At 57.5% G+C, this 11,079-nt stretch overlaps 1 protein-coding gene across 1 annotated transcript; it reads right to left on the bottom strand.

The window, feature by feature from the left end:
- Nucleotides 1–697: 697 nt before the first annotated feature.
- On the bottom strand, nt 698–5,482 carry LSCM1_06416 (uncharacterized protein; the record flags this gene model as incomplete). The annotated part of the gene is made up of 1 exon (XM_067323846.1): nt 698–5,482. One exon carries the CDS (start codon nt 5,480–5,482, stop codon nt 698–700), a length of 4,785 nt encoding a protein of 1,594 aa, XP_067179160.1.
- Nucleotides 5,483–11,079: the final 5,597 nt, after the last annotated feature.

The raw sequence follows: 11,079 nt of genomic DNA, 5'->3' as shown, positions 1-11,079 counted from the left end.
TGAGGCGTGGGACAGAGGGGAGGGGGGCCAAACTGTCTACAGTGCCGCCCGCATAAGCCGCTCGTGGATTACACACCCCTTACCTCTCGCCCACACCCGCTCACACACGAGCCCCATCCCTCCCCAACTCTCTGCTTTCTATCCGCCATGTCTTCGCTTTTTTGTTGTGATTGCGCGCATGTTTATGTATGCGCAGCCAAGCGCACCTCTTCACGTCGGCAGCGGAGCAGAGGGGGGGGACAGCTAAAAGGGGCCCAGAAGAGGGAGGGAGGGGGGCGGAACAGGCTATATTTCCTTATTTTCTTTTTTCTTTGTGTGTGTGTGTGGGGGGGGGAGGGGAACTTACGGAGGGAGGAAGGGAGGAAGATGAGGGGAAGAGGGGAGAGGGGGGGTGCGAAGAGCGCCCAGTTGAAAAATGAGAAGAGTGAAGCAGCGGAACCACAACAGGAGGCGAAGGGGAGTGGGAGAACAGACAAGGAAGCAGATCCGCACGAAAAGACCGTAACCTCTCCTGCACGCTCGACACGCACAACACCAACGCACACAAGTGCTTCTGCTGAGAGCGAGAGAGCCGCTTCGCTGGGGGTGTTAGACGAACCCAAAAGACACGTCCCTCTTCACCCATGCATGCAGAGAGGAGTAGAGGAAGGGGAAGACGAGTCAGAGAAAGCAGCCGCTCGGCGCCTTGCCTCTATTATTATGAGAAGCTGGTGTTAGGATGGAACAAGTTGTCGAAACTGCCGTTTTTGTTCGCTGGTGTGCGACCACTGACGAACGAGCCAGCAAGAATGTCGACTCCGTTGGGGAAAACGCGGTATTGGCCGTCCCACAAGGTGCCCAGCTGCGCCGTTCCCTGCGCCACCTGTCGCTTATCGACGCCAGTCATGCTTATCATAGCTTGGCCGGGCCGCATCAAGGGCACCGGCTGCTGGGGCACGGTGGGGTATGGCACTGCGCCATTACCGCCTTGAGGGTGCGTTTGGCCATTCGAGTAGGCCATCGCCATCCCGCTTGTTGTCGTCGCCGGCTGCACAAGGAGTGGCACGCCGTTAGCCATGGCGTAGTAGAGCGGCTTGTCCGGCGGAACTGCAGTCGCTGGCGACTGCGAGGTCGTGGGGAGCGGGGGCTGCAGTTGGGACTGCTGCTGTTGGGGCGATGCGTGTGGTGGTAGCTGAAGGACGTATACCGGGAAGGCACCGCCCGGTGGAAAGGGTGGCGCTTGGGCAGGCTGAGGTTGCTCTGCAAGAGCCGGAAAGCTCACATGCTGTGGCTGCTCGGCAGCGAGTAGCATGCTCATGATGGACATGTTCTTCGCTCGCGGGGAGTGCAACAAAGGTTTCGCGGTGCTGCCGACACAAACATCTCGGCCCGACGTCCGTCGCGCGACGTGGCTGAGCCTCATCGCCTCCCCCTCGTCTGTAGCACCAAGACTAGCAGCGGGGCAACGAGTATCCCCTGCAGGCGCCTTCTTTATCTCATCATCGTCCGTGTCCAGTAGCTCTGAGCTGCGCAGCAGGAATTGCGTTGTGCTGTCCGTTGCGTCATCATTGCTCGTCCACCCTGCAGCACTCTGCAGCGACCACGGCATGACGCTCTGTAGTACAGCCGCCTTGTCGGCAGCGCCACGCTGATCCGGAGCCTTTAAGTAGATGTCACTGTTGCCTCGGATGACCTGCGGCGGCGCCGACACATCGCGCTGGCTACCCGAGACATGCTCACCTGCAGAGCCGACGTGGTCGCGATTCATGCCGACGCAACCGTGCGGAAACGGCGCGGCCGCTGTGGGCGTTGTCGACGTGCTGTTGCCGTGTTGCGTGCTGGATGTCGCGGACTTGGCGGCTTCCGCTGGCTCCCACAGGCGCGCCGCCTCCACGCTCTTATCGTTCGCCCAAGATGCCTTCACGTCCATCGAAGGTCGACTGACGGAGGTGTTTACCGAGGCGCCGGTGGCGAGAGCGTGCTGAGCGCAACAGCCGCCGGTGCTTTCGAGGGGCGGCTGCGGTGTTGCAGCCACTTCCATCCTTCGTGGTGAGCTGCTCACCTCCTCGCCTACAATCAGTGGAAGCTGTGGTGATGAGGCTGAACCGCACACGCACGCGGTAGCGGGATGGACGATCTGAGAGGTGGCGTAGTGGTTAGGTGGCGCATGCTGGTAAGACATGGGCAAGAGCGCTGCTGCGTACGCGCAGCCTGACGGACTTGCCATGGCTTCGCTCTGCTGCTGGTCTTTCGGGGCGCCTTTCATATGACTTGGCGCATAAGGGGGCGAAATCTGTGCGGTGTTGGGCTGCAGTGCCACCCAGCCCGTCGCCCCGAGCGCCGGGTTGCCTCCAACGTGCGTATGGGCGCTGCTGCGGGCGGACTTGGATGTGTGGACGCTAGGAGCTGTGCTTATATTTGTGCACGTGTGCTGCTGTGGCGGGGGCACGTTGTACCCCGCTCTCATCTCCATGGGGTGGCCATATGCGGAAGAAGAGGCGAAGTATGGCGCTCCTTCGCCGGGTCTGCTGTTGCTGCCGCCCATCATGTACGGCGGCGAGTCGAATCCGCCGCTGCTGTTTCGGAAGCATATATGCGGCTGCATGAAGGGAGCAGGCACGTACGCACCCGCGCCGTTGCTGCCGTTTGCGGGGTGAGTTTGGTAGCTCGTGTAGAGCCCGCTACTGAAGTAGCCCGCGTTGCCGCCGCCCATGCATCCACCAACACCACGGCCGTGCCGGTCGTTGGTGTTGCTGCTCAAGGTCTTGGGGCCGACACCGTCTTCGTCGTTGGAGCTGAGAACGCCGGCGTGGCTCGTGCGGTTGCCGCTCTCGGTACTCGACCGCGGCGCCGCGGTGCGAGGGGCAATGGCAAGTCCGTTCCCACTGACGCCGGTGGCGGTGGGTAGGCTGGCGGCGAGGGTGCTGCACCGCCCCGCGGGCGTCGCCAGTGAGGTGCTGCCACCGGAGAGCGAGGTCGCGTTGCTGCCTGCTGCGGCCTTGGCGCTACCGGAACGCTCCTCCTTAACGTTCGCCGCCGCTGTCGGTGACGCGTTGCTGGCTGCGAAGGCGCGCACGCCGATCAGCATGGTTCCATAGCGGCTCTGATACAGGGCGTACTTGCGTCCGTCTTGGTTGACGTATAAGGGCCGCTGCATCCAGTACTCCGCCGACAGTGCCCGCGCCTCTTCCGTCTCGGCCTGTAAGGCGCGCACGTGCTCGAGCAGCCGCGCCGTGTGCTTGCCCAGGTATTGGCCAGCCCGGTCTGCGTCAGTTTTGCGCCAGTGGGCAATAAGCATGTCTTTGTTCTGCAGCACGTGCCGCAGCTGCTCGCACTCGTCCTTGAGCTTGTACTTGACCCATCCGCCGCTCGGTAAGAGCATCGGGCAGTGAAAGAAGGAGCTGGCCCACATGGTCGCCTGAGACACGTGCAGCGGATCGAGCTTGATGAGAACAGCAGAGGACGGCGAGAGCCGGGGCTGTGGCGGCTGCTCCGCGCCCGACGGCTTTTTTTCGTCGTCCGCCATGGGCTGAGGAACGACCGCGGCGGCCCGCCCCTCGTCCGCAGGCGTGGTGCCGACCGTTGTCGCCACCGTCGTGGCGAACTCTGCCGGCTTGAAGGAAGGCGTCGCCACCAGTGCTGGTAGCTCGATCAACTCCATCTTAATGAGGCTCTGATCTAGGAGAATTTGGCAGCAGAGGAAGGCGAAGTTTTCCGTCAGCGACTTCAAGGCGGAGTAGTTGTTGCTTGCCGTTTCGATGACTACGCGCGCCTGCTCCATACGACGACACAGAGCAAGCGTGATGGCATCCTCTTCGGACTGACTGAGTGGAAGTGAGCCTGCTAGAAACGGGGACGGTATCGGTACATTGACCCCAACTGCTCTGTAGCAGCCGTCCACCAACAGTGGACATGTGCCCTCTGGCCCGGACCCAGCCCCCGGAACGCTGAAGGCGACGCCTGACACACCACCGGCGTTCTGCTGAGGGTACAGCAGCACATGTCCGCTGCCGGCGTCAGACGCGCTGAGAGCGCCGCCCATTGTTGGCGGTCGATCGCTCGGCAGCGACCGCACCGTAGACGGCGATGATCCGCCAGCGGCACCGGCGTAGAGCCCCATGGCCGCGCTTTGGAGTTTCCCATCGTCCGAGAAGCTGTTCACAGCGAGGCGACTGCAGCTGCCAAGGGACGACGCGTGTGGACGCAGCGAAACTTCGTTGGAGGCGGCGTTGACGTACTGTGTAGGAGTGTAGATGCCTGGCGGGATGCTGGGCAGCGGGATCTCCAACAAGGGGTCGAAATACGGTTGCTGCCGGTCCGCCCTGGGTGGGAGTGCCAGCAGCGCTTGCAGGTAGCGCATCAGTTGCGGGTCGACGCTGCGCTGCTCCCTTTGCCCGCGCAGGAGATGGTCAAGTTTCGCCTGGAGCACGTGGCGACGCCCAATCGTGTGAAACTGCTGCCGAAGCATCACCGCCGCAAGCACGAGCACGCGCTCGAGGGTGCGGTCACCAGCAGATGTGAGGATGGCGGTATTGAGGAACAGAGGCGGTGCGGATGAGCTGCCAGCCCCGCGCGCGTGCTGCTGCTGCTGTTGCAGCGGCGTCTCGGCCTCTCCTGGAAGTCGCTTCACAATCTTGAAGGCGTCCTGCATCTCCCGTGTCATGAGTCCGAAGTAGCCAATGATGTTGATCACGCGCCCCTCCAGCGTAAGGGCGCCCTCTCGCTCTTTGCCGTCCGGGTAGGCGAGGCAGAGAGCACACGGCACGGGCATAAAAGGCTTTGTGCTTGACGTGCCTGACACCGCGCCTGTGCCGAGAATGAAAGGCTCGGCAGAGAGCAGCTCTTCATTCGTATCGAAGAGCGTCGCATCTACGAGGTCAAGGAAGCGGTCCAGGTCCTCTTCAGTGAAGTTGCTCTCTGGCATGATGCGCCAGTAGTTGTCGAGTAGGTGCTCCGTCTCACAAGAGAGAGCTTTGCCGCTGACGCCCTGGCGTTGCTCCAGGAAGCTTGGGACCTGCCACTCGCTCGCTGAGGCGCCTGCAGCCGCTGAGGTCGAGACCGCCTTCGCGACAGACGCCGCCGACGGCAGACTGCCTGCATCTGCGGGGTTGGCGTGCGCTTCCCCGTTTCTATCGTCTCTGTGACGCGTACGGCTCTTCTCTTGGTGCGACAGACTCTGAAGGATGTTGTCAGCGTCGCGGGCATTAGCGTACCGCACCGCTGGATCGCGTCGCATCAGCAATAGCTGTTGGCGCAGTTGTTGGCGCATGTGGCTGCGCGAGCCCGCGTGCTGCAGCGAGAACGGCAGTTGGTGCGGTTTACGACCAGCGGTGGCGGTACACTCGGGTGATCCGGCGCGAATGCAGCCATCGACGTCGACCGCGGCGGCAGCTTCTGCGTCTCTACCGAAGTAGTGCTTTGTCAGGGGGACCATGCCCACCTCGTAACTCCCGCGGAAATAGGAGAAGAGCGAAGTGCACTCGCGCGACGGAACGGCACCCATCCCTTCTCTGCGGGCGCGAATGGCGGACTCAAAAAGAGGAGTGGGGGATGGCGCCAACTCTGCATAAGACGCAGAGAGGGGGAAGGGGGAGGGCTCGGCAGAGGCGGACAGAATCGAAAAACGAAAGCGAAAAGAAACCTGAAGTGTACACGTGTCAGCGCCACTCTTACGGCAGCCAAAGCGAAAAGCAAAGAGATGCGCAAGCTTGGAGGGGTCGATACGTTTTGTGGGTGCTTGTCTGTGCGTGTGCTTGAGGGATGAGGGATGGGGAGGGGGGAGGAGGAGAAGGGAGGACTGCTTGTTGCTGCTTTCACTCGTGCCACTGCGTCACGGTGGCCTATGCGCGCACACCTCGTTTCAGAGAATTCGTGTGAGAGGGGTAAGTAAAGATATAAACCTACGGAGAGGAAACGAAAGAGAAACAAAGACGCTCAGATGAAAGAAAAAATTAGCGAACAGAAGCACAAGGCGCACAGAAACACACACACAGACACACGCACTGAAACAGAGAGGAAGGGAGAGCGACAACAACAAAAGAGGAGGACGCCTGAGTCGCCTACGTGACGGTGCTGTGATGTATGACGGAACGGATCGGCACTATTGTTTTTCTTTTATCGCTCTTGATGCTCGGCAGGTGAAGATGTCGCTTTCCACGGCGAAATCGTCAGAGACGCGTGCGACTCAGAGAGGCAAAAACAGAAAAGCGAAAGAAGAGATCGAAGCGGCAGAGAAGGGAAAGCCCGGGGGAGTAGTTGACACGGCGAGCCGCAAGAGCGAGCGAGGAGCGTGAAGGTAATTGGTGTAAGGGATACGAGGAAGAGTGAAATCCGTGCGCAGGTAGGGCCCGCTCAAGGGCAGTCGTTTTCTCTTACTCTTTCGCCCTTCTTCAAGAGTCCACTTGATTTGCGCCCTTGGTGCACACACTGCACGCCGCTTCTGTGTGAGCGCGATCGGCGTTGCCGTTGGTGCTGAGACGCACGCACACAGACGCAGACAGACAGGCAGACACCTTTTCCTGTCCTTTCCAGCGGCCAACACGAGGTGACGATAAACACAAGACAAAGAATCAGCCGACTTCAACGACAGCAATACAAATGGGCACACAACTGAGACAGGGAGATGGGGTGGAGCAGCTTATCCTTCGGAAGGGGGGCGGGTGGGTGGGTGGGCGGCGGGGCCAAAGATGGAAAAGAGAAGGCCGGGAAAAAAGAAGGGGTCAGTGAGGGAGGGACACCGACAGCGACGACAACGAAGAAGCAATGGGAAGCAAAAAGGAAATGAAACACGCACACGCACCCCCCCACACACACACACCCACAAAAGAGGAAGCGAACAGAATCAGTAGCGGAAACAAAAAACAAAAAAAAGGGGGCAGACAAATGTAGAAAATGACAAAGGCTCTTTCAAAAGGGAGAAAAATGCGGCCAAGAAAAAAAGTGTGCGCCTCAAACGACGTGCACATACGCAAAGAAAGCGAAACAAACGAAAAAAACAAACAAAAAAGAGAAAAACTGCGACAGCGACAGAGACGGGGAGAGCAGAGAAAGAGAGTGAGAGAGAGAGATAAAATGACGCAAAAATGAAAGCGTTAAGGTAAAGGGAAGCGAGAGGGAAATGACAAAACAAAGCCAAACAGAGACGAGAAAAAGAAAGGGGCGAGGTAGAGGGAGGAGCGAAGCGCTAAATGGGCACGAAGAGCGAAGCAGCGACCGACGGAAAAGAAGGCGAAGACGCGTGAGGAAGAGACGAGGGGAGGGAGAGGGGAGGAGTGAGTTCTTATTATTTTTTCCCTTTTATTCTCCGATTCGGCTCTCATAGAACGGAAAAAAAAAGAACAAGAGCACAAAAAGCAAAGTGAGGCGAGCGTGGCACTCGTGAGGGTGAATAGGGGACGGCGGAGGCCAGGGCCGAAGACGACGAAAAAACGAAAATACAATACAAACACACTCACACGCACACACACTCACACACTCAAACAGGTGTATGGGAGCGAAGGGAAAGAAGCGAATGCGGACAAGGCCGAATAGTAAAGAAAAAAGAACGAGAGAGAGAGAAACACACATACACACAGAAAGGCAAGTACGCACACACACACGCACTCACAGCGAGAGGAGAGAGTGATGAAGGGAAAAGAAGAGGTGGGGTCGGCTATGCGAGATGACAGAAGCCAAGGATGGTGATGGTGGTGGTGTAAGAGGGGGAGGGGGAAGGGAGGGGGAAGGGAGGGAGGGGGCTGATTGTTAAGAGAAGAGGGTGGGCGCGAAAGAAAAAAGGAAACGACCTGTCATAGAGACAAGAGGAATACGTAGAGTAAAAAGGACTCTAAAGCCACATATATATAGAGAGAGAGCGAGCGAAGTCACCAACGTTTGTTTGAATATACAAAGAGGAAACACAAAAAATGGAAACCAATGTAGCGTCGAAAGCTCTCTCGCTCCCTTCTTTCTCTTTTGTTTGTTCGAAGTGGATGGCGTTATCGGCTTCTCACTCTCTTTCTCTTTCGCGTGTGTGTGCGTGGGTGCCTGTGTTGTTTTCCCTCGTTTGGATATATCGCCGGCGCCGTTTCGTTCGCTTAGTTCCAAGCGCCTTTTTCGTCCTGCGGCTTCTCCGCTTCCGTCACTGGTATATGAGGCTTTCCGCCCTTTCGTTCGCTCGCTTCTTTTCCTTTTAGTTGGCGCGGTATAGTCTCGGCCTCGTACCCTCGTGAAAACAAAAAGAGACGCGCTTGAGAACGCTGTCTCCGCTTCAGGTGCTCCCTTCGAGAGGTAACACACACACACACACACAACAAAGAACACCGGAAAAGAAAGGGCGAACGCGTAGAGGTACCCTCCACTGTTTTTGTCTGCCTGTTGCTCTTGTTAGGCCACCTGAAATTTGATGATGTACTTGTGAGGGCTGGCTCCTATTTTTCTTTGGGGTCTTAGCGTATGAGTGCGCGCACAGCTCCGTGTACGGAGAGTAGATAGAGTGTCAGAGGAGGAAAGGAGAGGTGAAGAAAAAAAACTTGTATGAGAAAAGAAGGACACCGAAGGTGCCCGGATAGAGGAAGGGAAGGCGGGAGTGAGCAGCCGCAACACTGAAGTAGAAAGAAAACGAGATGGTGTTGCCAGATCCTGAAGCTTGCCCCTTTTTTTCCCGGCTCTGTTTCGTTAATGGTCGATGGCGGTAGAAAAGTGTGTTCTGCGTCGTGGTAGGGAGGGCTGCGTTGCTTATGCTCTTGGAGGGGGATTGATTTGGTGTTGCTGGTGATAATTTGGCCGCGTTGAGCGAGTGTGATGTGTGTATGCGCGTGTAGTGGTCAGCAGGACACGAGACGGCGATTGCATGAACGAAAGAGAGGATCGATAAAGAAGAGTTCATGCAGAGAGGAGTTTTTCTTTTCCGGAACAGCGGACAGGAGGCGACAGCGGTGGGGTGGAGTGTGTGTGTGTGGGGGAGGGGGGGACTAGAGAGGCCGACGAAAACGGACACAATGCTTTCCCCCTCGCCGGCATTCGGGAAGGCTGATGGCGTTCGGTGCTCTCTTTTTTTTTCTTTGCGCGCAGCGAACGTCTTCGCACCGACGGCAGCTCGTGAGCTACACGAATGTGCTTCTTCCATCCATCCTCCCCCATGCATGACGTCCTTTTATCCCGTCCTTCTTCTGGTGGTCTTCACCACCATTTGCTGATTGCGTTGAATTGCCCCTTTTCTGTTTGTGTCCATTGTGGAATGGTCGCCGTGTTCGGTTCATGCAGGAAAGGTGGGGAAGACACCCTACAAGACGAGCCATACGCACAGAAATGATAAACATAAAGGAAGAAAAAAAAGAAAGAAATAGGGGCGGCGGTGGTGATGGGTGGTGAGGGAGGTGTACGCCGTGATGCTGCACCACAGACGCTTGTAAAAAAAAAGAAACAATGAAGGAAGAGCCTCACGCTTACTCGATTTGCTTCCCCGCAGCGCGCACGCACTTCCTTGGGTGTTGTGTAACTCCTTTTCCCGCTCGCGCGTACGTGCGTGTGTGCGCGTGTGTACGCCTGCAGAGCGATGCAGAGGCTCCCGAGGTGAACAAGGAACGACGCACATGGCCAACACTGGTACACCCATGTACTGCAACACAACAGTAATGGCGACGCACGCACACACGCACATTCGCGTTCTCTGGGAGCGAAGGGAGGGGACGGGTGGGTGCGTGGAGGAGGAGGAGGAGGGCGGAGCACATGAGGTTATCTTCACTCTGCTTGAAGGGCAGCTACGATTCCTGTAACACGAAAGTGGGGCACAGAGCCTTCTCTCAAAGCGAAAAAAAAAGAGAACGCACATGTGTGATTGCGTTCATGCGTAGCCTCTTTCCCGGCCGACACCCTCACGCGAAAGACCGGCTTTCGGCTACCGCAAAGCGCTCGCACATCTGCCCGCCTTTCCCCCCTCCGCGCATCTTACTGCCTCCCTTCTTTGGTGTTCGTGCGTGCCGAAAGCGCACCACTATCACCACTACCATCACAAGCCCAATCGTTCCTCTCTCTTTTCACGTATGCGCCAAAGCAGCGGGCCCTCCCCCCTCCCCCTCTTCTCTGCTTCGTAATGGTGCATTGACACGTGCGGTGCCGACCCATCGAGATGCAGAAGCAGAAGCAGAAGCAGAAGCACCGCTTTCCGGCCAGGAGGCTGGTGAAAAAGAAAGAGGGGAGGGAGAAGGACAGACAAAGATTTCGGTGCGCGAAGATGTGCGTGAGATATCGAAGCACAGAGAGGCATTCATGCACAGGTGGGATTCTGAGAAAAGAGACAAGTGAGAAGAGCGCCGCAGCGTGCGCACCAAGTGGAAGGAAAGGAGTTTGTGTGTGTGCTTCCGCTTAGGTCATCTGAGCACGTTCCACTGCTTGGACTCCGACCGCTTCGGTTCCGCATTGAAGTAAAATTCGCTACATCACAACGCGGCCATGCTGGTGCTTTTTTTCCTTCTCCTCCGCTACGGGAAGCAACAACAGCCAAAAAGAAGTACGCATACACTTCTGCAGAGACCAGCCCTGCCATATGCCACATCACAGCCAAGACGAATTGAAGCGCTCGCACACCTCCCAGACCCCAACAATGACGCGCAAGCCTCATACATCCGCACGAACACTCTGAAGGGAGGACAGCGGGCGAGGGAGACAGAGCGTCCCGAGTACGCGCAACACTGGAGAGGGTGACATGAGCCACCGAAGGAAAAACGAAAGAAAAAGGAAAAAACAAAAAGGGGAAGAGACGGTTAAGTTTGGGAAAATAAAACGAAAAAGGGGGCGACATGGATGAGGGAAAGTGGAACGAAATCGCTCAGAGTACTCGATGCACTGCAGCGACAGACGTTAGCGAACAAAATAAATAAAAAAAGGGCATAGAGGACGGCCTGACTAGGGGAAGAGGGGAGGCGAGGAGTTACGACAGGAGTGAAGCAGACGCTCGCCAAAGGAGTCTGAGGGGTGTGCGTGTGTGAGGATAAATGGAAATGTGTCTGCGTGTGGTGGCCCTTTGGGGGGGCGCACGCAGACGTGCGTGCGCGCGAGTGCAAAGGCGCATAAGGAGAGGAAATCAAAAGACACACACACACACAGAAAGACGAAAAGAAA

Source organism: Leishmania martiniquensis, chromosome 20, assembly GCF_017916325.1.
Source record: "Leishmania martiniquensis isolate LSCM1 chromosome 20, whole genome shotgun sequence".
In the NCBI taxonomy this organism is placed as follows: Eukaryota; Euglenozoa; class Kinetoplastea; order Trypanosomatida; family Trypanosomatidae; genus Leishmania; species Leishmania martiniquensis.
Note: the sequence above shows the minus strand (reverse complement) of the source record. Positions and strands in the feature narration are given on the sequence as shown.